The sequence below is a fragment of the Lacerta agilis genome, chromosome 1 (genome assembly GCF_009819535.1).
Source record: "Lacerta agilis isolate rLacAgi1 chromosome 1, rLacAgi1.pri, whole genome shotgun sequence".
Classification (NCBI taxonomy): Eukaryota; Metazoa; Chordata; class Lepidosauria; order Squamata; family Lacertidae; genus Lacerta; species Lacerta agilis.
The window spans coordinates 20,411,824-20,437,989 of NC_046312.1; the positions used below are offsets into that span (position 1 = coordinate 20,411,824).

At 44.3% G+C, this 26,166-nt stretch overlaps 1 protein-coding gene across 1 annotated transcript in view; it reads right to left on the minus strand.

Annotated features, from left to right (window-relative positions):
* UNC79 (unc-79 homolog, NALCN channel complex subunit) overlaps positions 1-26,166 on the minus strand; it is a 129,543-nt gene that overhangs the window by 38,703 nt on the left and 64,674 nt on the right. The window contains 10 exon segments of the mRNA XM_033140685.1: positions 3,554-3,673; positions 7,796-7,903; positions 9,351-9,401; positions 9,404-9,820; positions 9,823-9,991; positions 9,994-10,571; positions 12,541-12,693; positions 18,595-18,757; positions 20,120-20,302; positions 23,951-24,237. Of these exon segments, the coding sequence (XP_032996576.1) occupies positions 3,554-3,673; positions 7,796-7,903; positions 9,351-9,401; positions 9,404-9,820; positions 9,823-9,991; positions 9,994-10,571; positions 12,541-12,693; positions 18,595-18,757; positions 20,120-20,302; positions 23,951-24,237 (2,229 nt within the window).

Below are 26,166 nucleotides of genomic sequence, written 5' to 3' on the forward strand. Positions count from 1 at the left end.
ACCAGGTCAGACCATTTGTCCATTTAGCCCAGTGCTGTGAACTCTGACTGGCAGTCTTCCCCAGCCCTGCCTTGAGAATGAACCTGAGATTGCATTCGCTGTATCTCAGACAGAAGTCATTCACAGGAATTGAGCCTGGGACCTTCTGCATGTGAAGTACAGTGGTACCTCGGGTTACAGACGCTTCAGGTTACAGACTCCGCTAACCCAGAAATAGTATCTCGGGTTAAGAACTTTGCTTCAGGATGAGAACAGAAATCGTGTGGTGGCGGCGCAGCGACAGTGGGAGGCCCCATTAGCTGAAGTGGTACCTCAGGTTAAGAACAGTTTCAGGTTAAGAATGGACCTCCAGAACGAATTAAGTTCTTAACCCGAGGTACCACTGTATATCTCTCCCACTGAGCGGTATCCCCTCCCTAGATGCTGAGCCCACTTCAAACTGAAACATAGATTTAAAAGAAGGCAGGGAATGCACTGAAATCGCAATAGCTTGGGTCAAGCACAAAGACCTACCAAACTCTCGAAGAGCTGAAGTGGTCAGAGGATTTTATATATGAAATTGGGAACTATATACAGAAAGAAATGGAATATGTTAAGAGCTATAGTAGAAGGCAATGTCAAGCACACAGCAAAGTAAGATCAAAGATGCTCACCACAATGGCACAGGATGCTTTAGGTTTACATGGCGAATTTGCATTGCAGAAAAAGAATTCGAGGACAAACAGTTTGAAATTAAGTGTGAGAAAGGCGAACTCAAAAGTCACCTCCACAAAATGGAAGCTCTCTCTCCCCCCCCCATTAAAGTCATTTGTGGGTCGGAAAGAAAATGGAAAAGAATGGCAAACTGTGGCAAACTGCACCAATTCTGAAACAAGTTTAGAAATTATCTATGTTAAAATCAGAGGTAAAGCAGAGCAGAAGACTTGTGGTAGCCAAGAAGTAAAGAAAACTAGCATTCTCTTTCTAGGTGAAATGAGCAGGTTATCACTAGCAGATTTGGAGTCTGGCAGGATCAACCCACCACAGAATTGGAGGGAGGGGATTTCACACATTTTCCAGAAGGTCCTCGGGTTTGGAATGCAATCTCACCACTGCCAATCTTGTGAGGCTGTGTCAGGGCTCCTGAAGCCTGCATGGCACAGCTTGGCCCATTCTGCTGTCCCCATGCACTCCTCAAGTGCAGCTCCCATATTGCAAGAAATGCTAACTCTTCAGGGACGGCAGGAAGGGTGGGGGAAGGGTGGGCAGTGCAGTGAAGGTCAGTGACATCATCGGCACACTACGGGGCCCAACAGCAGAAATGGGACTGTATATATAACAAACAAGACAGCAGAAAAATTAATCTGGTCAATCTGGGACTGTTCATGAACAGGAATCTTTAGTCCAATCCCAGGGTGAGTTATCCGAAACAATGCTGATCTCAGAACCACAGGTTCCAAGAAGGAACAGAAAACTAAACTGATTCTGATGAAACGGCCGTTTCTGATCCATGTGCATCAACTAATCTTGTGACAGAAACATTTCCCTTGCTTTCCATCTTGGGAATTCTCCTGGCATTTCCCTTCATTGCAGAAGTTCCCCAAATGCATAATTTTGGAAGGTAACTGCAGTGAAGCATCTGGTCTCTGTAATTTGCCAGGATCTATCATTCTGTAAAATCATCAGCTGAGTGGGATATCCTGGAGGATTCTACAGAATTATGGAGGGGTGGGAAAGAGAGAGCCAAAAGCTTAATAAATGTTTGGTGTGGTTAGCAAAGTATGTTAACAGACAGACAGACACTGAAAACCGAATGTCTTCATTTTGTTTTTACAACAATAAGGGAAGTAGGAGGGCAGAAGTCTTGATTATAAAAATGGCCACAATTTGTATGAACTAGCGGTCCAGCTCGACCCAATCTGGGGTGAGGTACTTGCTGCTCTTCAGATGCTGTTGGACTCCAACTCCCATCAGCCCAGCTAGCATGGTCAGTAGCCGAGGATGATGGAAGTTGTAGTCCAGCAATGGCTGGAGATCTATAGTTCCACCCATCCTGTAGGGCACCATGTTCTACTTTGACGACCCATTGTTATAAGTGGCATAGCTGCCTCCTGTGTGGGAATAAACTGAGCTACTATGAAACCAATGGAGAAGCTCAACCAGGTGAGGAAGAAGAGGTGAATGTCTCTTGTCCCAAGGAAACAACTTTTGCTATGAGCACCAAGTAAAATCCTTGAGGAATACTTCTCTGAGTACTTGCCTTGTCGTTTCCAATGACCAAACTAGACATGGGGGAAGAGCTCCATGAAAATGATCCCACACACACTTTTAAAAACAAACAAACAACCCAGCAAAATGGGAGAGGGACAAAGTGGTATTGTTTTCCTGGTCAAGGAAATAGTAGCTTTGGGGGATGATTTTCATCAGGAAAGTTATGCAGTGGGGAAAGGGTTAACTCGCCTCCCCCATTGTGGGCTGATCCAAATCTCTCTCTCTTTCACATCCACACAGAAGACACACCCACACCATATACTTAGCACACACACGCTGTGAATTTTAGGTCTTTAACATCAGCATTCTTAACAACAATGGTTCCCAGGATTCTCCTTGAGTGTTAAAAGTGGTATAAGAGTGACCACACACACACACACACACACACACACACAGTCCTATTTGTTCTAATTAGCAGGATCTCCTACACCATGCCTAGTTACACCAGTGGTCATCAAGAGAGAGGCTGAAATCAGGAGTGGCCCAAGAATGGGCTGGGACAGAGCAATGATAGCTCACATTGTCTTACGGATTCGAACTGCCGACCTTCTGATCAGCAACCCCAAGAGGCTCAGTGGTTTAAAGAATAGGATCACATCTCCTCCCCACTCCACATATAGAAACTGTCAGATTAATCTCAACTCAACTCTGGTGTCAAGATAGCATTCTTGACCACACCTGCAGCAGCAGGCCAGGTTAGGGGCCAAGGACAGGCCATTGAAAGCAGAGAGGAATAGCTAAGAAGCTGAGGTGGAAGACTTGCAGGCTACTGTGCCCCAGCATCTGTGGTTGCCTCATTCTGCCTAATGGTAGGGCTGCCCCTGCCTAATATAGAAGCAGAGATATATGAAAGCAAAAGCAGGTTCTTCAGTATCCATCGATCCAGCCATGCACACCCTCAGTTTAGATCAAACTGGTGTTAGATCTATGTGTTTGAAGATTTCACAGAAGAGAAACAGTATCTGCCCTATCAACAAGATCGTAGTCTTTCCGTTGACTTGGTTTTAAGCCAGGCTCCTTTCCATAGAATCATAGAATTGTAGAGCTGCAAGAGGATCACCTAGTCCAATGCCCTGCAATGCAGGAATATTCAGCTGTCCCATACGGAGATCGAACCTGCAACCTTGGAGTTATCAGCACCGTGCGCTAGCCAACTGAGCTATGCAGTGGAAGATTCTACAACACCAGCAATTCAACACAGCAAGCAGACGCAGCCATTTAGCCTATGGGACCAGAACGATGGAAGAGAAAGGAAAGGGAAAAGAGAGGCACAGAGGGGCACAGGGATGGAGGGTGGAAATACTTACCAATGTCCCTGTGCTGATATTATGGGGGGCACTAGACTGGTGTTCCAGCTGCCTCTTCATTAGCTGGTTCATAGTGAGAGCTCCCAGAGAACCCCTCTTCATTTGTCGGAACTGAGCTGCAAGTCAGAAATGAAAGCTTCAAGATGGAGGATGTTTTCACTGGGCACATATTTTAAAGTGAACTGATCTAACCCACACCTCCCCTATTAACACATAGTTCAGATGTAATTATCCTTGACTTTTTACACTCCTCTGTTTTCTACAATACAGTCCTTGGCTAAAAAAATAAAATAAAAGAATACCCATTGTAGGATAAAATACATTCGAAATGAGTTCATTGAGATGAAATACATGTTTAAATATGATTTGGAACTGGTTATGCAGTAAGATTGAGACACAGAATAAAGAACCAAGGAGAAGAGGGGAGCGAAGTCGAAGAAAATGTTGATGTTTGTTTAGATTTAAATTTTGTTGTAGAAACATTGTAAAATGAAAAAAATTGATTTTATTTATTTTTAAAGAAAACAAGTCTACTCCATCTTAGCAAGACAGTCCTTCGGAATATTTGAAGAAACTGATCGCTGGTCCAGGGAGATTCTTTTTGTGTGTTCTCATCATTCAGTGATAAATGTGGAAAGGGAGGAGTTTGGCTTATAGACAAATTCAGCAAAGAGAAGGCTATAAAAGGCCACCAATGGCTACCAGTCATGATAGCTATGTTTTCCCTCCAATACTGGAATCAGTATGTCTCTGAATAACAGTTTCTGAGGATCTTGGCTGGAAGAGTGCTACTGCACTCATGCTCTCCTTCTGATCTCCCATATGAATCAGGTTGGCTGCTGTGGTGTGAAAACAGGAAGCAGATAGGTTTTGGTCCCAAAAAAAAAAAAAAAAAGAAACCTCTGGATCCAGTAGAACATTAAAAAAAAACAATTAAAAAAACCAGAAGAACGTAAGAAACTGTGAACATGTTCCGAAATCTGGCCCATGGTTGCCTCAACTCACTCTGGGGACTCGGCTACATTAGTGAAAATAAAACATTATAAATGTGTTATAATGCTGTGACACCATATGGCACTGTAGCTGAAATCGGAACTCTATGAAATTTCCCATTGTGAGCTTTAAAACATTTTTTCCCCCAGAGCATTTTTTTATAGTTGTGTAGATGAGCCTTGATGAATTCCAGGTCAAACCAAATCACCCTGATTGGGTTTGGAATCTAGGATTTACCGGGAGCCGGTGCAAAGCCCTAATGAAAATAAAATTTGAAGAGATGGTGTGGTTTTGTTTGAAAGGATTTTGTTTTTGGATCCAAAGCAAGCATTAGTACCGGTCCATCATCTGCTGGTGAATGTCATACTGAACCCATTTCAAAAGTATTTCAGTGCAGAGTGTTGCCCTCGGATGGGCTTGTGCACATTTCGCTTCTTCCAGTACCCCAGACAACACATCCTGCCTGACCTGCTGGAATCGATGCAAATTCTGGTTCCATTTGATATAATAGGATTTGATATGTAATAGGATTCTGTGCTTTTAAAAGGGAAGTGTCCTGCAGAAGTAGTCTTTCACATCCTCTGGGAACACATAACTTCCATCATCTCCCAGTGCAATGGTTTAAAATGAAAGCCTTATCAGTTATCAAACACTGAATTTCCCAATGAAAGAACAGCAATTAAAATTTCAGAGCAGACATTATTGCTTGGGGTGCAGATGAGAGTTGAAAACATAGGAAATTGGCTGTTTTGAAATTGCTCCTTTGCTTTTATAATGGAAATTAAAGCTTCTCTCAGGCATATTATTCATTATCAGAACACTGATTTCGGTTTCTGGGAGTTACTTATCTGATGTCTTCAAGGCAGCTTTGACTATTAATATTGGAGTGGTTATTCTTGTAATGGGGGGGGGGAAAGGATTATCTAGCATTTGAGGTGCAGGTGAGACAATGCAGCACAATATGCATGTTTCTGACTATATGAGTTTTCTCACATAATATTTTATGCATGTCCACGCTATCAGTGGCTTTATAAAATTAACCTGGCATTCTCTTTCCACCGTGGAGCCATTTTTAAGTGGCCATACATGGCCCAGAAAACTTGGAACAGTTATTTATTTATTTCATTAAAAGCTGTTTACAAAAGATAAAGCAGTAAAATCATTTAAAAAATTTACAAGCCTACTTTAAAATATACAAACATATGTATGCCACAACAGCGGCTAGGATATTGCTAGACCAAAGATGGAAAAGTGATGACATACCAACTAAGGAACAATGGCAAGAAAAAAATGATGGAATATGCTGCAATGGCGAAGTTAACTGAAAGACTCAAAGACAAAGACAATGGAGATTTTATAGAAGAATGGGAACCATGTATGTTGTATTTACGGAAACAATGTAAAGAAATGGACTCACTAGTAGGTTTTGAATAAACACTTACAATTAACAAAACAAACACAGAAACCGCAAAGGTGATGTTAAAATGATAAAAAAACGTAACAACATTTAATTTAAAGAATATAATAAAAGCACAATATAGCAAGCAGGAGAAGCTAATATAAAAAGAAAACACAGAAGGGGAAGTTGAGGGAAGTTGTGGGGCGGGGGGAAGCTGGGAATTCAATTCGTTGTTATTTGTTATGATGTGATTGTGATAAAAATGTAAAACCCAATAAAAGTCATTTATTAAAAAAAGAAACATACCAATAAACCAGATCAAAATTTCCTCAGTTATGACAAGAGAGGGAAACTGAAACCCACCAGATCCTGATCTCTCCTACCCCACCGGAGGGCCACGTTTGACAGGTGTGCACAGCTGTCAATCACCTGACATCACCATGATATCAGGTGACCAGTCTTCCCCTGTACAGCTAATCATCAGCGCTTGCAAAGAGACATGCATGGGGCATCTGCAATGCCCGACAATCAGCTGAGTATTCGGGTCATTCCATATCAAGTGGTCCAACTTGTTTACTGCATGTCATCCAATTTTCTTAATATTTTGTACATTTGTTGAATGATCAAAACTAAGTTTAAATCTAAAATTTTAAATTTTTATCTCATTCTGTTTGTGAGTTATGGGTTTGAAATTTTTAAAAATTGAAATTTTTGGCCTTGCCAGACTACACTAAAACCTTAAAAGCTCAGCCCATAATCGAGATACATCAAAACTAAAACACCAATCTCTTCAGAACTTAATGGGCTTTAATATGATATGTCGCATGATGGACTTACTTTAAATGCCTTATTGGGTTCTATTTAGGATAAACGGGTCTTCCTGGAGTAAAATATAACAGAATAAACAAAACTTGCAGACTTCAAACTGTAATATCAGTTACTTCAGGCATTTATTTAGAAAGTTATTCAATTAAAAGGTATCTGAAAAGCTAGTCAGGCTCTTCTTTTAAATAGCTTGCTATTGCATGATAGAATTGATACTTTGAAAGAATTCTTGTTAGTACTTCTTTCAGGAACATTACAACAAAATGAATATCAAACAAAATTATGGGGGGGGTGGGAACCTTGCACATGAAATGGGTCTGATAACGTTATTTTTTCCATTATTTATACTTTACACCAAACACAAACTTTTCATGCTTTTGTGTAGTCTGGCAAGGCCAAAATTGTCAATTTCTTGACATTTCAAACCCTCATAACTCACAAACGGGATGAGATAAAAAAATTAAAATTTTAGAATTAAACTTAGTTTTGGTCATTCAACAAGTGTACAAAGTATTAAGAAAATTGGATGACAAAAAGTAAAAAAAAAAGTTGGATCACTTGAGATGGAATGACCCATCCATGCTTGCCGGATACCCTGTATAGAAGTTTGGCAATCCCTGATGATCTGCTGATTGCCACACACAATGCCATAAACAGCATATACAATGCATTAGGGGGAAATGCTTGCAAAAAAAAAAATGTGTATGTTGATGAATTTTCATGAGGACTTCATAAAAGAAAAAGCTAACCAATGTGGAAATATGGGGAACTTATGATCGGGAAAACAGGAAGCTGAAAGAAACTGCTTTATCCATTCCTCCTAGTATGCCTTGCTCTCATGGACTGTCAAAGCCACTCCATTCTCACAGAGTCAATTAATCGGCCTGCGCACAAGGCACATAAAGGACCAGTCAAATGTAAATTAGTGGAGGAAGGTGATGCACCAGATGGCAAAACCGCACTAAGAAGCCCTCAAGTACCGTAACAGAGTTCCTCTCCTCAAAGCCAGGGGAAAGCTTACTTGACACGGAAGAATGGCTGCTGATCTCTGGTACACCTGCTTCAAGTGTCGGTGCAGAGGATGACTCCCTTGGCATTTCTAGGGTTGAAAGGACTTTAGCTGAAGCATCTGCAAACGAGAAACAGCGCTTGAAGCTCAAATTCTCTTTTTGGCCTTAAAAAACCCTCCAAAACCCCAGGGAACACTTGTTCATCAACCTCCCTTTCCACCACCACCACACCCGCCACTTCGCCCCAATACACCACTTGGCTCTACAAGAGGTGGTTTGGAATAAACGAGACACTTTGACAGAAGAAAGGCTCCCCCGCTTATTACAAATGGCTTTGAAATGAGTTTTGTGCATGAGGAAAACATCTTGAAGTGCGGCTTTTACTTTATGTGAGCACTTGGCATTCACTTCTAGGAGGACGATAAATGCACTTGACTCACGGAAGCTTCTGCACAAGGATCTACCTCCCACCCCATCATTGGCAGAGATCCTAAAAGGGGCATAATAGAAGGGTGCAAATTGCGCCTCTTTGGGGACTCAGAAATATACAAAACCCTGTTTCAAGATGCCTCCCCCCAATATTACAGTATGCCCATGAGCTGAAATATGATGGGGAGGCCATTCCGGTTGTAGCACCTTTAACAGAGATCCAATTGGTAGGAAACCAGAACAGGGTCTTCTCTAAAGTGGCACCCCAGCTCCGGAATTCTCACCTCTTTTCTGCTTGCCAGACAGAACTATCGCCTCTCCCTGCGCATGCTGTCATGGAAGTACTCCAAACTCCACAGAACTGTTTTGGAGTGCATGGAGGCACATGAAGGGGGACAAGAAAGGGGAAGGCCATTATGGTGGAGCAGAGGTTCCCAAACTTACTTGGCCTACCACTGGTGGTAAGTGTCATTACACAACACATGAAACATGTACAAATATTTTTCTTCATTTTTTTCTTCTCTTCTCTGATTCCTTTATGCTTCCACCCCACCTTGTTTTTATTCAGCGCTCCCCATTTGCACCCGAGGCTACTACCACCCCACCCTGGATTGTTCCAGTGCCCCCCGGGGGGGTATCACCCACCTTGGGGAATGCTGTGCTAGAGGGACCCTCCTGCTAGTGTAACTGAGGGTATGACTGCAGAGGAACAGGCAACGCTACTCAGAGTGGTGCTGGCTTGATTCTCAATGGTGACAGAACCTAGGGAAACTAGGACAGAGTGCTGAAAATTTTATTTTTGTGTGTGCATGTGCACGTGTGGTGTGTGTGTGTATGTGCCTCCACCTCTCCTGCCAGTTATCACCTTCTTCTCAAATTAAGGGAGAATCCTTAGGAAAGAGGTGAAGGAAATGGACAAAGCCCATTGTGAGCTATACTCAGATTGAGGGGGTCTGATTCTGGCTCAAACAGAGATGAGGCTTTCATAGTGGGGGAGCTCTTACTTCAATTCCCCAATTGAAATTCACCCATTACTGCTCAAAAGAGCAATGTAAGAAATCCTCTCTTTCCTCTAGCACAGTAGCAGGAAGAGAACATATATTTTTTCAGGTGGGTTGACCCACAGCTTCTGCTTACCTGACTCTTTCTGCTCCCCCAGCTTGTCTAAGATGTTGAAGGAAATGTCAAGTACTCTCTCTGGATGGCGCTCACTGCAATCTTCCTCTGCTTCCTCTGCCTTGGAACAATCTGGATCTTAAATTCCGACTCTTCGGCTTCCTCCTCCTGCTTTTGTTCTGTGCTTTGCTCCGTATCAGATTCTGCACCGGTGTCTGGCTTGTCACTTTCCGTTTGGACCTCAGAGTCCTCGGGGGCCTTGATGAAGACTTTTGCCACTTGAACTGGGAAAGGGCCCAATCGTCTTAATCTCATCTATGCATAAATCAAAGTTATATCGATGGACATCTCTGGAAGAGCAAAGGACTTCTGCAGCATATCTCGTTTCTGCTTCAAGGTGAGGGGGCTGCCGGGGGGTGCCTCGTGGACTTCTTCTGGCTTAGCTAGCTGATCAACATCTTTCTGACCTTCCACAGAACGGAGGCTCCCTCTTCTGCGAATGACACGATATGGCTTGATGCAGAAGGGAGCACATCTTTGGAGCAATCTTCAATGCTGAACTGCACAAGAGGCGTTGTGCTGAGGCTGATCACAGAGAGGCTGGTGGGACTTGATGGAGATGAGGGAGCCATCTTGCCGGAGATGCTGTCATTCGCTGGCTTGGGAGGTCAGCATCTTCCTCGTCGCTTTCCACTATCCTGAGAGGAGGGAGCGGTTCAAAGACCAATGAGTCGCTGTCTGAATTGGAGACCACAGACTGCTTTTCAGGTCCTGAAGTTGAATCAGAGGAGAGGTCTATAAGGTCCAAGTCCTCCTTTGGAGGAGAGCATTTGGCTGGGGACTCCACTTTCACTTCGTATGGCTCCATGCAGTTTAACCTGACTTCTGGTATGATAGGCCTCCGCCTTGCTAGGGTTCTTTCTGGGACAGCAGGCGGGTTCTCCTTCTCCCCTCCATCTCCATCTTCCGTCTTGGTGGAGGAATTTTGCCGCGGCCGCCCGTACTCGTTCTGCCTCAGTGCTGCGGAAGTGGCAGGAGGCTTCTCTAAGTCACAGTGGTCTATGCACGACTTCCGGCGGTGTTCATCCAATGTAAACAAGAGGGAGTCTGCATTTCCTATGTCAAGCGATTTTTGTTTCAGTGAGCGCAGTTTCTTCTTCTGAATGCTTTCTTCTCTCACACAACGCAGAATGTTGTCTTGCAATACTCCTGTTTCTCTATATTCAGCAAGTTCTATTTCACCTGGTTGAAACATGGGAAAATAGCTAGTACCATGCTAGTCACTGGCATTTCCACCACTCCCCCCTTGCATTCCATCATTAGGCACTATCACATTTTAGACGCAAATCCTAGTGTTGATTTCAAAATTAAATTAGAGGTATGCAAAATTTGTTCCACACAAGACACAACAAAAACTTTCTGGCAGTAAGACTGTTTGACAGTGGAACAGTCTCCCTCAGAGGTTGTGGACTCTCCTTCCTTGGAGGTTTTTAAGCAGAGATTGGATGGCCATCTCTCATGGATGCTGTAGCTGAGATTCCTGCATTGCAGGGGGTTGGACTAGATGACCCATGGGGTCCCTCCCAACTCTACTATTCTACGACTCTGTGATAACACAGTGCTGGCTCAAGACTGGCCCAACATGAGGTTTTCTAGAGTCACTTTCAAAACACAGGAAGATATTTTTAAAATCAGTTAACAAACAGTACATTTAGAAAAACTTGGTACGGGGGGAAAATCAATAGTGAGCTTTGGACTGAATCTGGCTCCAATCCAGCTGTTAGAACAACAGAGAACTTCTAAGGTGCAATACATTTATGATTGATTCAGCCAACAGGTTTCAATTACAGTCTTCACCTGGAGCACTGTAAAACCACATGTTCTGTTACAAAATGACCAGGCAGGCTAAGCAGTTTCACAAGTGCTTTGTTTGATGAAGCACTGAAACTGAAATGCATAGGGCTGAATAAATTAGAATTGCCCTTCAGACTTGTTGGACTCCAACTCTCATCAGCCCCAGCCAGCATGGCCAATGATCAGGGGTGATGGGAGATGTAGTCCACCTACATCTGGAGAGTCAGTGGTGCATGACCTTCCTTTCTCCTCAGTTCAGTAGCTGCACACCCCTAACAGCTAATAGTGTCAGGTGTAAATGCAAGGTCAATAGCACCCCAATGAACTGACAAGGACAGGACAGAACAACACTCTCAAACACTTGAAAGACTGATACGGCACCTTGAATGTAATCTAGTCAACCCCCTGCTTAAGTGCAGCATCTGCAACTACAGCATCCCTAACAGATGAACACCCAGCTCTGAGGGCCTTCTGGCGGTTCCCTCACTGTGAGAAGGGAGGTTACAGGGAACCAGGCAGAGGCCTTCTCGGTAGTGGGCCCGCCCAGTGGAATGTCCTCCATCAGATGTCAAGTAGATAAGTAACTGCAACTTTTAGAAGACATCTGAAGGCAGCCCTATATAGGGACGTTCTTAATGTTTAATGTTTTATTATGTTTTTGTATATGCAGAAGCCACCCAGAGTGGCTGGAGAACCCAGTCCGGTGAGCAGGGTACAATTATCAGCATCGCAGCAGCAGCTTAAATACCTCTAGCAAAGGACAGCCAACACTTGTTAGGCAATGTGTTCCACTAGCCATGATGGCTATGTTCTACCTGCACTGTTGCAGGCAGTATGTCTCTGAATACCTATTGCTGGAATCACAAGGGGAGAGAATGCTGATACACTGAGGTCCTGCTTTCAAGCTCCCCATAAGCACTTGTTTCACTGGTTGGCAACTGTGAAAACGGGATGCTGGACTAGATGGGACTTTGACCTGCTCCCTTCTCCTAAGCTAAAAAAAATACCCACCACTCCCAGCCATTCCTCAACTGTGTTTCCAGAGCCAATGCTATCCTGGTTTCTCACCTCTGGCCAAAGACTGGATCTTTGTTGCCCAGAAGAGCTGGAGAAGATCTAATGAGTTGCAAAAGTTTAACATTGGAAGCGCAATTTAACAATAGAGCCAATTCCCTAGACTAGTTCATCATCATTGGAGATCTTCAAGCAGAGGTTGGAGAGCCATCTGTTGGGGATCTCCTATATCAATCTCTGCCTTTCCTGCATCAAACTACAAAACCACTCTATGATTCGATGGCACACATCTCCCCATGCTTCCTTTTACATTTAAAATTAGTTGCTCTTTTTTATGACGTACTTCTCTGAGCATTCATCTCAACTGGCTGGTATTTCACCATTTTGCTGCCCCCAATTCTTTTCAGCCTCGCAAAGAAAGTTTGAGACTCTTTATTGCCGTTTCCAGTGGGTGTATCATGAATGTCAGACTCATCAAAGACGCTGTCTTCCTCCGCTGGAGAGAGAAATACAAGCATTAATTCCGCAGCAAAAGGCAACATATCGCACGTGAAACAATTTGGCGATCAAAAGCATGCACTGATCTTCTATTTCAGTTTAATTGTTTTAAAAATAAAGGTCACATAATGGAAAACAACGTAAGTTCTATCGCAACAGTATTTCACTGATCACACAGCAAGTATGCCAACACTACGGTGAGTTGAGAATTAGTATGTGATGGGAGGGCCATCTGCTTCCTAGAGCAGTTTGGGAAGGAGAGATCCCTAGTGGTCATTAACAAAGCTGTTTGGAGTTAGCATAGTCAGAAGCGCCAACTCTCTGTTGTGTAACATCCCGAAACAACAAGTTTTGATTTCCTTTATAGGAACTGGCCTATCCTTTGGTGGAAGTTTGAGGATAAACTCTGAAATTCCATTTCAAGGTCCTAGTCCTTGTACTAAGAGGACTACCGTTTCCCTTTGATATAAAGGCCTTCTTGGATACCAATACCTGAAACTAACAAATGTATCTATATTTCAGTTTTCGTACCACTGTCCAAGCAAGCTGGGTAGCCACTTGCATTCTGGACAGTGTCACAATTTTGTAGCCATGGTACAGTGCAAAGTGACCCGAGCAGCTGCCAGTCAAAGTAGACAGCACTGGACTAAATGGGTGGATGTTCTAACACAATAAAATGTTCTAACCCTGCTCCAGCAAACTCAGGTGGGAAAGATGCAACCAATGTACCACTGCCCTCCGAAGCTAGAACATAAGAACTGATGGGTGTTTCACTCAGTTCAGATGCCACTATCTGTTGCAGGCAGCTTCCCCCACCCCCCTCCAAACTACTAAAGGTCTACAGCAGAAAAGAATAACTTATGGCCCTCCAGATGTTGGTGGTCTTACTCCCATCTTCCCTGACCATTGTCCATGCTGATTGGGGATGATGAGAACTAACAACATCTGGAGAGCAACACATTCCTCACTCCAAAATCATGTGGTTGTTTTGTTTTGTTTTTTATAAAAAAAACCTATTGACCAAGGTTCCATTAAATTCAGATAGCATAACATCTAGCCTAGAAAGGGTCCGTGGCATGTCCTGAATGCGTGAATTCAGTTAGTGACAGATGTTCTTTTATTTTTCCTTCATTAAAGACAAGAATTATGAAGGAAGCATGCAGGCCATGTAAGGAAAGGTACTGCTGCAGGCCAACATCTATTTTTACTTTTTCCACTTTGTCCTCCTAGGAGAACCTCAGAGGCAAGTCTCCTGTAGATTTTTTTTATTAAAAGTGACACCAGATCTGCTTGAGGTATCAAGCCTAATTCTGGTTCTCCCCTCCCCCCCCTTTTTTTTAAAAAGAAGTTTCGACTTTCCAAATCTCTTCAGGAAATAATATAAATTAATTGCTGCATTAAATGTCACATTGCAGCTTGTAAAATAAAGAGTGGCATTTGGCCAAGTTTTACTCGGCTGGGAGTCGTTCTGGACTCACAGCTGTCCATGGAGGCACAGGTTAATTCTGTGTCCAGGGCAGCTGTTTACCAGCTCCATCTGGTACGCAGGCTGAGACCCTACCTGCCCGCGGACTGTCTCGCCAGAGTGGTGCATCAGGGCATGTATAATTTTTAATTTAAAAAAATCCTGATTTGAGGGGTGTTAAAAAGTTGCGGTATGATTAGGTAATTTGAAATATATTTTGGCTACTTGTAAATATTTAGGTCTTGCTTGGTAAATATCTATGTGAAAAGTTCCTACTTTTTAACATTTTTTTAAATTTTTCTGTCATTTAAACGTATAGGTTATTCCCAAATTTTCATGAAAACGGATGTTGATAAGTGCCTAAAATTGATTACAAGATATTGTAGTTCTCTATATATGTATTGTAGTTATCTGTATTATTAATATTAATTATACAACGGTATGTGATTTCTTTTTTGCTTTCTACAACCAGTGATAACTGCTTCACTATGACTACAAAGAAGAGAACAAGACAGGGAACATTCACACATATGAGCAACCTTACTGGAAGTGGAAGAGACATGTTGGTGCATGCTCTAGTTATCTCTCGCTTGGATTACTGCAATGCGCTCTATGTGGGGATACCTTTGAAGGTGACCCGAAAACTACAACTAATCTAGAATGCAGCAGCTAGACTGGTGACTGGGAGAGGCCGCCGAGACCACATAATACCGGTCTTGAAAGACCTACATTGGCTCCCAGTACGTTTCCGAGCACAATTCAAAGTGTTGGTGCTGACCTTTAAAGCCCTAAATGGCCTCGGTCCAGTATACCTGAAGGAGCGTCTCCACCCCCATCATTCTGCCCAGACAATGAGGTCCAGTGCTGAGGGCCTTCTGGTGGCTCCCTCACTGTGGAAACCAAGTTACAGGGAACCAGGCAGAGGGCCTTCTCGGTAGTGGCACCCGCCCTGTGGAACACCCTCCCACCAGATGTCAAAGAAAACCAACTACCAGACTTTTAGGAGACATCTAAAAGCAGCCCAGTTTAGGGAAGCTTTTAATGTTTAATAGATTATTTTATTTTAACATTCTGTTGGAAGCTGCCCAGAGTGGCTGGGGAAACCCAGCCAGATGGGCGGGGTATAAATTATTATTATTGTTATTATTATTATTATTATTATTATTATTATTCAGAGTAAATCCACTAAAATTAATGAACATGCCTAAAGTTTATTCACATGGCAGTTTATTCCATTTTCATGATATATCCCAAAAAGTAAATTTCCACAAAATAAAAAATAAAAAAATCCTTCCAGTAGCACCTTAGAGACCAGCTAAGTTTGTTCTTGGTATGAGCTTTCGTGTGCATGCACACTTCTTCAGATACACTGAAATAGAAGTCACCAGACCCTTATATATAGTGAGAGAGTGAGAGGGGTATTACTTAGAACGGTGGTGGGAATGGGTGATTGGCTGATGGGTGTGGAAAACCTGTTGACGACTGTAAACGACTGCAATTAGTCTTAAAGGAAAAAGCAAGAGGTGAGATGGCTAAAGATAGCTTTGTCATGTATAATGAGATAAGAATCCAATGTCTTTGTTCAGACCAGGTCTCTCCATGGTTTAAGTTTGGTAATGAGTTGCAATTCAGCAACTTCTCTTTCCAGTCTATTTCTGAAATTCCTTTGTATTAAGACAGCTACTTTGAGATCTTGTACAGAATGTCCTGGGAGATTGAAGTGTTCTCCTACTGGTTTCTCTGTCTTGTGATTCCTGATATCAGATTTATGTCCATTTATCTTTTGGTGTAGGATTTGGGATAAATGGACATAAATCTGATATCAGGAATCACCCTTTGCTAGTGAAATGAACCATTGAAGTGTTGGAGTTGTTTAGTCAGGGTTAATCTTGTATACCTCTTGATGAAGTCCGTTCCTTGATGAAACCGTACCTGTGAAACGGGGGACAACAAGCTAGCCACCTGTCGGAGGACAGATGAGGACGCCTGAGAGACTTTGCACTATCACTTTACAGTATATAAATATTGCACATCGAACTTTGCACCATCAGAGCTGATCATTTGGATAATAGCCATAGATCATGCCTTCGAGTAGATACTTAGAATCATAGAATCATAGAGTTGGAAGAGGCCACAAGGGCCATCCAGTCCAACCCCCTGCCAAGCAGGAAACACCATCAAAGCATTCCTGACAGATGGCTGTCAAGCCTCCGCTTAAAGACCTCCAAAGAAGGAGACTCCACCACGCTCCTTGGCAGCAAATTCCACTGTTGAACAGCTCTTACTGTCAGGAAGTTCTTCCTAATGTTTAGGTGGAATCTTCTTCTACTTGCATACATGTTTTATGTGATTTCAGTCTATTTGTTGATATAATAATTTCTAGTTAAAATATTTTCATAATATTACTGTATTTCATATTGTCGTGTCTTTCACGGTTTTGTGTAATTTATATTGGGCTTTCATTACCGTGTTTGTCTGTTGGCTTTTGCATACTTCCAGAACTATAGCAGAGTATGGTAGAGCTATAGTGGAATGCAGCACAAGTTAGCACTCAATTCCATATTGCTTGCAAACAGATTTTTTTTTCCTGGAAGCAAACAACACAGAAATGAGCACTCAGTTTGCACTGTGTTCCACTATAGTTCCAGAAGTGGCTTTTCCATTGTGTGAAAGCTCAATGTGGAACTTAACAGTTCGAGAAAAGTAATAAAAATAGAATAAATTGCCTCAGGAATGCAGCCTAAGTTAGGTTTCTTGATTTCAGTGGGTCTACTCATAGGAAAACTTAGTTGAAACCCACCTAAGTCGTAAACCAGTAGCTTAATTCAGTTTCATACTTTGAAATGTTACATATGTCATTTATCTTTCTTGAAATTCTAATCCTCCGTAAGCATTCCTCCTGTAAATTAGATTGAAAACCCAACAACTGTGTTTTTCTAATTTCTTGTACACAAGGCTTTCAAGTCCACATAAGAAAGGAATTAGATCATTTGTTTTTTAAAAAAATAAAAGACAAGGGTTGCCTAAGCTTAATGTTGCTTCCTTGGTTCACAAGCTCCGTTTCTCTTTCTTGCTAGCAACTTTTAACCAAACGTATAAAAACAGCATTTAAAAAGAAAGCATTAACATTTCTGAACAACTTGAGATAGAGAACCAATGCTATTTCTATGATTCTTTACCCTCTTTCAGAAGCGCTTATGGATATGCACAAAGGGAAACGAGATGTTCGTTATAAAGTCCATATGGAACTCCTACATATATAAAGAATATTTACAGAAGGCAGGGGCGTAGCAAAGGGGGCGGGGGGCGGGCCGCCCCGGGTTCCAAAATGGAGGGGGTGACAAATTATCAAGGAACAAATTTTTTTGAATGAAAATGCCTGCTCCGAAGGTCTTATCTTACTATACTAGGCATTATATGGCTATATATGAAATTTCATGCATATCGGTTAATATCTTGACCCTCCTCCACCAAAATAGCTGTTCACTTGGCTGTTTTCCTATGTCATGACGGCTGAAATTTCAGTTCAGAGAAACTTACTGTTCCCAACCCTAACCCTGTGGAAAGCCATCTAATTAGACTTTAATTTGATTTTGAGATGTTTTTAGGAGGTAATTTAATTATTGTTTGATTTTATACCAATGTTATCTGATGTTAGCCACCCTGAGCCTGACTTTGGCCCGGGAGGGTGGGATATAAATAAAAGTTTTTTATTATTATTACTTGTTATTATTCCTTTGTAAGAAAATATGAAATAACATAAAACCATTTTTGCGCGGGGGGGGATCAAGGGGGGGTTGACAAGAAAATTTTCTGCACCGGGTACCACCTGACCTTCCCATGCCTCGGGGGGGGGGGACAAAAAATCTTTTGCCCCCGGGTACCAATTTACCTTGCTACACCCTGACAGAAGGCTCTCTTCGCATGATCGTGAGCCCTTTACTTTAAGAGTAAGATTTTCACCAAAGACATTTCCATAGACATTATAATGGACACAGGTAGTCACTCCTCCCCCTGTTCAGCTGAATGTGAGAAAGGGGCTTTCTGTTGCTTTTATTGTATGACACCTGAAGGACAGGAGGGAATTTGTAATAAATAAGAGCAGTGCTATTTTTCTAGGGAAAGGTGCCAGAACGCACCAGAAACACCTCTCTTGTTCTCTTACAAGTGGCAATGGCGCCTACCTGAGAGGCGCCGGAACTGAGTTCCAGCTGGAAAAAAAGAGTGTTTCCTTGCAACTGAAACCATGAGCCACATGGTTAAAATTTGGTAGGGCATTTGTGGGCCAGGAAATCTTCCTTCAGCTGACCCAACTCAGTCCATGGACAGCTGGCCTCTCAATCTAGGCTAAACATGCCACAAAACTTCCTTCCTTAATCTATGCCACCCAGAGCTTCCTCAGCTTCACAGTCACATTTTAATATTATATAATACCTTTTTCCTTCTCACTGTAGCGGCTTATGTTGCTGTTGTCGCTGTACATAGGGCCTGCTGAGGCGTGAGGCTTGCAGCTGTGGTACTGTGCATTTAGAGTGTTAACGGTTATATGAATGAGATGCAACATGATTTTGCTGATGTCACAATCTCTGTAAGGATACTGTCCAACAAGAAGAAAAATGGAAAAGGTTGGTTTTTGTTTTGATGTATTGAAAACACCATTGACCTAAACAACACAATATGCAAGTGCAAAGGAGGTTTTGAAACAGAAGAAAACCAATGAGAATGATAGATAAAGTCAACGGGAACCTGTAAACATTAAAGGAGGTGTGTGATATTTAACAGAAGGGCCAGTGCAATATATTACAACAACAACAGCACACAAAATCATGTGTGGAATACTCTCATGTTGTAGCCAAAAACCAGCCACTGAACAGACTAGAAATACAAATTTCCTTGTGAAGCTGAATCTAAGAATGCATTTCAGAGCTGTTGATGAGATCTGCAGATTATATCTCACTTCATAGCTTTATCAAAACCAACTTAGAGAGGGGGAATCTATCATGGCTAGCAGCTGAAAACGATCCTCTTCCCAAAACATTAGTTATCTTGAAAAAAAAAAGAATCATAAATACAAGCAATTAAATTAGCTTTATTTGGCAATATAAAATTGCCCTTATTAAATGATGTGACTCACCCAAAGTCTAGTTTGCTTTAGTTCTTTTATCAAGTATCAAGTGCTCACCTCCAATCTGGTTTACAGGTCCCCTTGACTGCCAGTGGTTTTTGTAACACCACCAAGCTAGTCATGTATTGCTATTATTTTGTACACCGTTTTCATCCACAGGCTTCTACATTCTCAAACCACAGCCTGCAGAGTAAAGCCTTATGGTTCTTGTGATGTTTAATTGATAAGATCCAACATAGCAGAAGCAAGTGTCCATTCATGCAATGGGGTTTCTCCTTTCTCTCCTCCTGCTGCAGCTTCCAAGGGGCATTGGCAATTTGGGGGGCATGTAGGGGGCTGGAGAGCAGGGGGAAAGAGACACCAGAAGTCCTGTTGCACAAGCAGATTTCAGTTGTACAAGTGGATTGAAATCAGTGAATGTTATTCAGTTTTCATCAATGCAGTTGAATATTAAGGGAAACAAATAAGGAAACAAATAAGAATGCTTTAAAGGTAGGGGTGTTTTTTCCCTTTTAGCAGTAAGTAGCATCTTATGCATACTGTATAACCCTGTCTGTCATCTCACAAAAGCACCTGCAATGATGTTGTTTACTTCTTATTTTAAATATTTCTACACTGCCTCAAAACATTTAGGAGGTTGTTCACTAGTGGTGCTTCTTTCATCATTTGAGAGCCCCATGGAAAACAGTTCCGAGCGAAATAAACCACATGGGACAGGGCTGCAGATATCAGCCGTGCTCTCGATTACGCCTTTGTCTTTTACCACTATACTTACCCAGGATCCATGCCGGATGCTGTAGGAAAGACTCTCGCAAGCAACACAGAAGCATTTACCTTATACAGGATGACAAGCAGCGCCTTCAGCCACATCTGCCGAATGTGGGGCTTCAGGGACCAGAGGGAGCAGCGGGGCGGCTGCTGGAAGTAATGCCTGAGCTGAGGGCATGAGCAGTACTTCAACACCTGAGCCACTAAAGGGAGGAGGTGTTTCCCCAGGTTAATATTATAGTCCATCACCTAGAAATGAACACACAGTTTAGAATTTAGAGCATTTACTAAAATTACAATTTTTAAAAAGAAAATAATAGCAACAAAGGCATGGGGGGACGACAACACTAGCAATGATTCAAGAAAAGGACTGCAAGCTTTAAACTGGGTTGGGAACCTCAGAACCAGGGTCCAAATGCAACCCTATCCAGGCCTCTCTTCCTCACTCTTTGGCCTCTTCCCAAGCCACCCCTTCTCCCCACACCAGTGTATCTATGGTGCCCGGGGATGGAAAGACAGCTGGACAGGACCCAGCCAGAGAGTCTCCCTTCTCAGCCTTGCCGCTGAGGAGATCCATCAGTCATCCTCCTCCGACGTGCGTCCGCGACCCATGCTGGCATGCCTGAGTACACGTTACTCAGCAGAGTAAACACACAACAGATCTGGCTCAAGGTGTGGATACTAGACCACGTTTATTGTACATAAATCAGGAAGAAGAAAACATGGCTTCCGCTCACGAGACTCCAATAATTTGTGCTGGAATGTAAACAGACATGTGACATGTAACAGTCCCACAAATCTGCAGCGAGTGTGGAATGGTATTCCCAACAGCTAGCAGGGGTGCGGGGTTGGAAGGCGAATGAAGCCCACCCTGTGCCAGCCCAGCCCACACAGCCAAAGCAACACCAGCTCCGAGCTGCTTTGAGAGACTGGAACAATCCCAGCCTCGCAAAAATTGGCACAGGACCCTGCAGCACTTTGCGAGGCTGGCATCTGATCAGATCCCAGCCTTGCGAAGTGGCTTGGGGAGGGTGGCGTGAGAAGGACGCCTTGCGCCCTTTGATCTCAGCCCCTCAAGAGCAAACCTGGGATCCAAGCTGTTCTCACATCACCCTCCCCAAGCTGCTTTGCGAGGCTGGGAACTGATCAGATCCCAGCCTTGCAAAGTGCTGCAGGGCTGGCACCCAGGGCAATTGCCCTGGCAACCCCCTAACCCATGCTATGCCCCTGCCCCAGGTCACACCCCTCACCAGCCTTGCTTCACACCCTCCTTGAGTGTTTTTACTTAGCTGGAATGGGTCCTTGAACTCTGCTCATGACTCTTGCTTGTGAGTGTGTGTTCTCCTACATAAGGAAGAGTTGCGGTCACCGCTCTGCCCACTTTTGCCTCTGGCTGCATCTGCCACAGGCTGAAAAAAGGTTCCCTGCCCACCCCATAGTAGAGCAGCCAACTAAAGCTTTAGGCCAGGTATGGAAATCCTGTGGCCCACCAGTTGCCTTTAGACTCCAGCTCCTATGAGCCCCAGGTAACATAGTCAATGGAAATGGATGATGGGAATTATAGTCCAACAATATTTGGTTCACCCCATTCCTGCCCAGCTTTAGGCAACCCTATGCACACTAACCAGAAAGACAGGCCCATGGAAAGCAATTCTAATTAGGAATGGGTTGTGTGTTTATTGATCAGGAGGAGCCAGTTTTAATCAGCGGGGCTGAGTGTTAATGGAAATTCAATGCTGCATTCTCATGATCACCTGGAAAATGTCCAGAGAGACAAGCTGCCGTTTTTCTTGGCCTCTTGCATGGTCAGAACGGGGAGTCATCTTCCGTGCCACTGTCACTTTGATACTTGTCACTTCATAGTTTTGCTGCAGGCAATTTCCCCCCTCAAAGCTTTGCTTAGCTTGCCCGGACAAAATATGAATCAGCTCTCGCTATGATTGGCAAGTGTCCTTTCACGGACTGAATCCATGTGCCTGCAAATGTGTTGATGGTACATGTGCCTGGCAGGAGAGCTATTCCAAGTGAAGCCGTTAACTGTAAAAGGCCATCAATACACACGTGGCACTTTTACAGAATTAAAGTACAGGGAAAGTTCCTGCTCCATATACACTCTGGAGCCACATGGGAGCGAAAGAAGCAAGTGGAAAGAAGGATGAAACAAGAGCTCTAAGGAGGAACACGGAGAAAGGGGAACACACACACACACACACACACACACACAATCTCCTTTCTCTCACAACACCAGAACTCATGCACATGCAATGAATGCTGGAAAAATCAGGAGAGAAAAGAAATTTCTTCATGCAACGCATCGTTAAACTATGGAACTTGTTCCCATAGGAGGCAGAGATGGCCACCAGCTTGGATGGCTTTAAAAGAGGTTTAGGCAAGTTTGTGGAGGAGAGGTCTATCAATGCCTACCAGCCAAGCTAGCTATGTTATCCCTCTGCTTCCAGAGGCGTTATGCCTTTGAATATCAGTTTATGGGAATTGCAGGTAAGCAGAGTGTTGTTGCACCCATGCTTGAGGATTTCCCACAGGCATCAGGGTGCCCATGGTGAGAACAGGATGCTGAACTAGGTGGTGGTCCATTGGCCTGGTCCAGCAGGCTCTTATTGTGGCTTTCAGCTACCTCTGGGATTAGCAGCAGCTTGCCTCTGAATACTCGGTTCTGGGGAACAGCAGTGGGAGAGGGATGTTCCCTTCATGTCCTGCTTGTGGGTTTACCACAGGCACCTGACTGGTCACTGTGTGGGACATGGAGTGCAGACACCAGGACTCTTCTTTGGCCCTCTTACTAACAGCAATCACCATCTGTAGCATAAGGCATTTTATAGAAAACCAATGCAGGGAGCAGCATAGGCGTGCTATCTATATTGGGACACTTTTGCCCATATTATGCTCTAGCCCACTTGCTTGGTGATGTTCCTTAGCTTAATGGTTAACATTGCATCCCTGCTAGGAACTAATACTGCCCAGCCTTGACAAGAGATATCCAGGCGGGTCACAGCTACAGTCTCTTTCACACAAAAAAAACCTGTCCAACACCACCCTCTGGTGGACCAGCATCCAAATGATATTCAGGTTTATAAGGCATCTCCGTCCCCTCTGAAAACAGCAGCAATATCCAAATGCAAGAAAGGAACATCTTTTGGAAAACAGGTTCCTCTGAAGAAGGAATTGAAAAGTTGAACTGACGATTCAAGAGGCTGATAGAAGGCCAGATTCACTCTGGTAGTGGAAACCAGTGCAAGAACACTCACTAGTGCAATGGGGCTTCCCATCTCCCTGCTACCCCAGATCTGCTCCAGAACTATGTGCAGGAGGAGGAGGGGGGTTGTCCCATCTGGCAGGCAGAAACTCCTACACTGATGGAACCATCTCCTGAGCACTACATTGAACTGTCTCCAACCACATTCTTGTGTCTCTCTTGCAAATTCTGCTTTGTGAAATGAACCCCGTCATCCTTTATAAGACCTAGGATGCTTCCAGGCAGGGGGTTTGCTTGCAAACTGATAGTTGCATTATCGCAAATACGTTCCTGGCAACAGGGCATTAAAAAATCAGTGCCAAAATTTCCATGGTTTTCCATGGAGCAGTCTTCCAGGCGTAACATATTTTCCAGGCAAGGTTCAGAGCATTGCCTTGGGAGCTTGGGAGCTGAGATATGAAGTAGGCTTCATTTGATGTGGTTATAACACCCCTCCAAAACAACAGTACCATCTTTTTTTCAACAGCCTTTATTACTTGCCTGATCAGAGGAGGAAGGGGCTGACTGATTCCGTGTTGCCCAGGGGCCACGGAAACCTGGAGCCGGCCCTGAAGTCATGAACAGGTAATCCAGTGCCTTGCAGCAAAATAATAAAAAATGCAGGGAATATAAAGCTGACTTACTTGAGCGATCCCCGCAATAAAAGCATTGAAGCATGTTGAAATGCGCATTTTTTGAGGAGCGATCATGAAGCATCCTTCCTGCTGATCATAGCCCATTAAGACATACAGGTGGCGCTTGACCGTGTTGAAGGCTTTAGCGCTGCTGATGTCCGACTCTGCACTGCTCTCGTCTTTGGCCATGAACTTCATCAACACTGTGATGAGCTGGTGGACAGTCTGATGGTCAATGCCAGCATCCTCTGGGAGGAGGTCCTTTATGGTGGCGTCGTTCTCTGGAGAAGGCTGCCCTATTAGCACAGAAAAAGAATGCATTGCACTGCATAGATGGCTGATGGGACAAGGGAGATGCAAACTAAATGTCCCTCCTGAAGGAGTCTTGACATGTTCCTGAGATGTTTATAGGCATGGAGGTTTGGGAGTAAAGCGACGATGCTTGCAATAAGTTACCATAACCAATGGAAAGTGATAGACAGAAATAATAATAATAATAAACAAAGAAAGAAAGAAAGAAATTTATTATTTATACCCACTCATCTGGCTGGGATTCCCCAGCCACTGTGGGCAGATTACAGCACATAAAAATTGTAAAGCTTTCGACATTAAAAATTTCCCAATACAGGGTTGCCTTCAGGTGTTTTCTAAAAGTCAGATACAGTCGTACCTTGGTTCCCAAACGGAATGCGTTCCAGGAGTCTGTTCGACTTCCAGAACTGTTCGAAACCAAGACGCAGCTTCTGATTGGGTGCAGGAGTGTCCTGCAGCCAATTGGAAGCTGTGGAAGCCGCGCCGGATGTTCGGCTTCCAAAAAACGTTTGCAAACCAGAACACTCACTTCCAGTTTTCGATTAGTTCTGGGGCATTCGAGAACCAAGGTACTGTAGTTATTTGCTTCCTTGACATCTGACATTCTTGCAGTGAGGGAACCGCCAAAAGGCGCTTGGCGCTGGACCTCAGTGTCCAGGCTGTACAATGGGGGTGGAGACGCTCCTTCAGTTTATACTGAGCAAATTGAGGCTCATACTTCCTTCCTGCCTTTTCTCCAAGTCTGTTAGTCCACATATGAGCTAGTGTGTGCTTGTGCCTCCATATTGCAAAGGCTATACTCAGAATGGCTTTGTCTGCCAGGAGTAACGAGCCTTAAGTCTCTTTCTTCTTCCAACCACCTGCCTTACTGTACTATTTAATTACTGCACTCCTCTGCACTATATTTACCAAACTGCAACAAGGAGAACAAAGTAGCCATGGGGTGGGTGGAATTTGATTTCTTATTTCTAACACCACATTTTAAAAAGGACACAATCCTTTCCATATATTTACCAGTGAACAATACTTTATCACAGGGGGTTGGACTAGAAGACCCTCGGGGTCCCTTCCAACCCTACAATCCTATGAGCCTATGCTTCTAAATCACTGTCTAGATCGGGGGTCAGCAACCCGCGGCTCCGGAGCCGCATGCGGCTCTTTTACACAACTGCCGCGGCTCCGGGGCTCCAGGGTGGATACGCCTGCCCACTTCTCCAGCTGGCCAGCGGCAGTGACCGCCTCCAGGTGGCTGGCGGCCCGCCCTCCAGAGGCTGAGGGCGCTGCTCAGGGGCGTACCCAGGATCACCTGGCCTTGAACAGCGGGGCAGCGGGGCTCGGAGGCGGTGGGGACGCAGTAGAGGCGGCGCAGCTCAGCCGAGGGCTCTGGCGGGGAGCGCGCCTGAGGTGCGCGTGCTCCTTCGGGAAGAGATGGAGCTGGGCGAGCGGGAGGGGGAACTTTGAAGACCCCGCCTCCGCCTCCGAAGCAGGCGCCCATGGGAGAGGCCGCCCCCCCGAGCCTGCCTGGCAGGACCAACCCTGCCCAGCTCCGGGAGTCTTCCTAGCGTGGGAGGCGGCCTCGGGGCGGACAGGGGAGCTCCGGGGTTGGTGGCTATGTGGGACCCCGCGGCATCCAGAGGCAGCTGGGAGGCGGGACAGGATGGGGGCAGAAGGGGGCCTTCAGACGCGTGCCCACACGGGCACTGGAGGCCAGGACTCCTCGGCTGGGTCATGGGACCGCGGGGGCGAGCTGGCCGTGGTTCCTCTCGGAAGGCTGCTGGCTGCTGCATCGAGGCGACGACGAGGTAGGCAGCTGTGGGCTGGGCCAGGGGGGGGGTGGGGGCGAGGGCGAGGGGGGAAGCCCTTTTTAAAAATGGTCGAGGAAGCGGCGCCTGTTTCCCTGCCGCTGCCTCCTT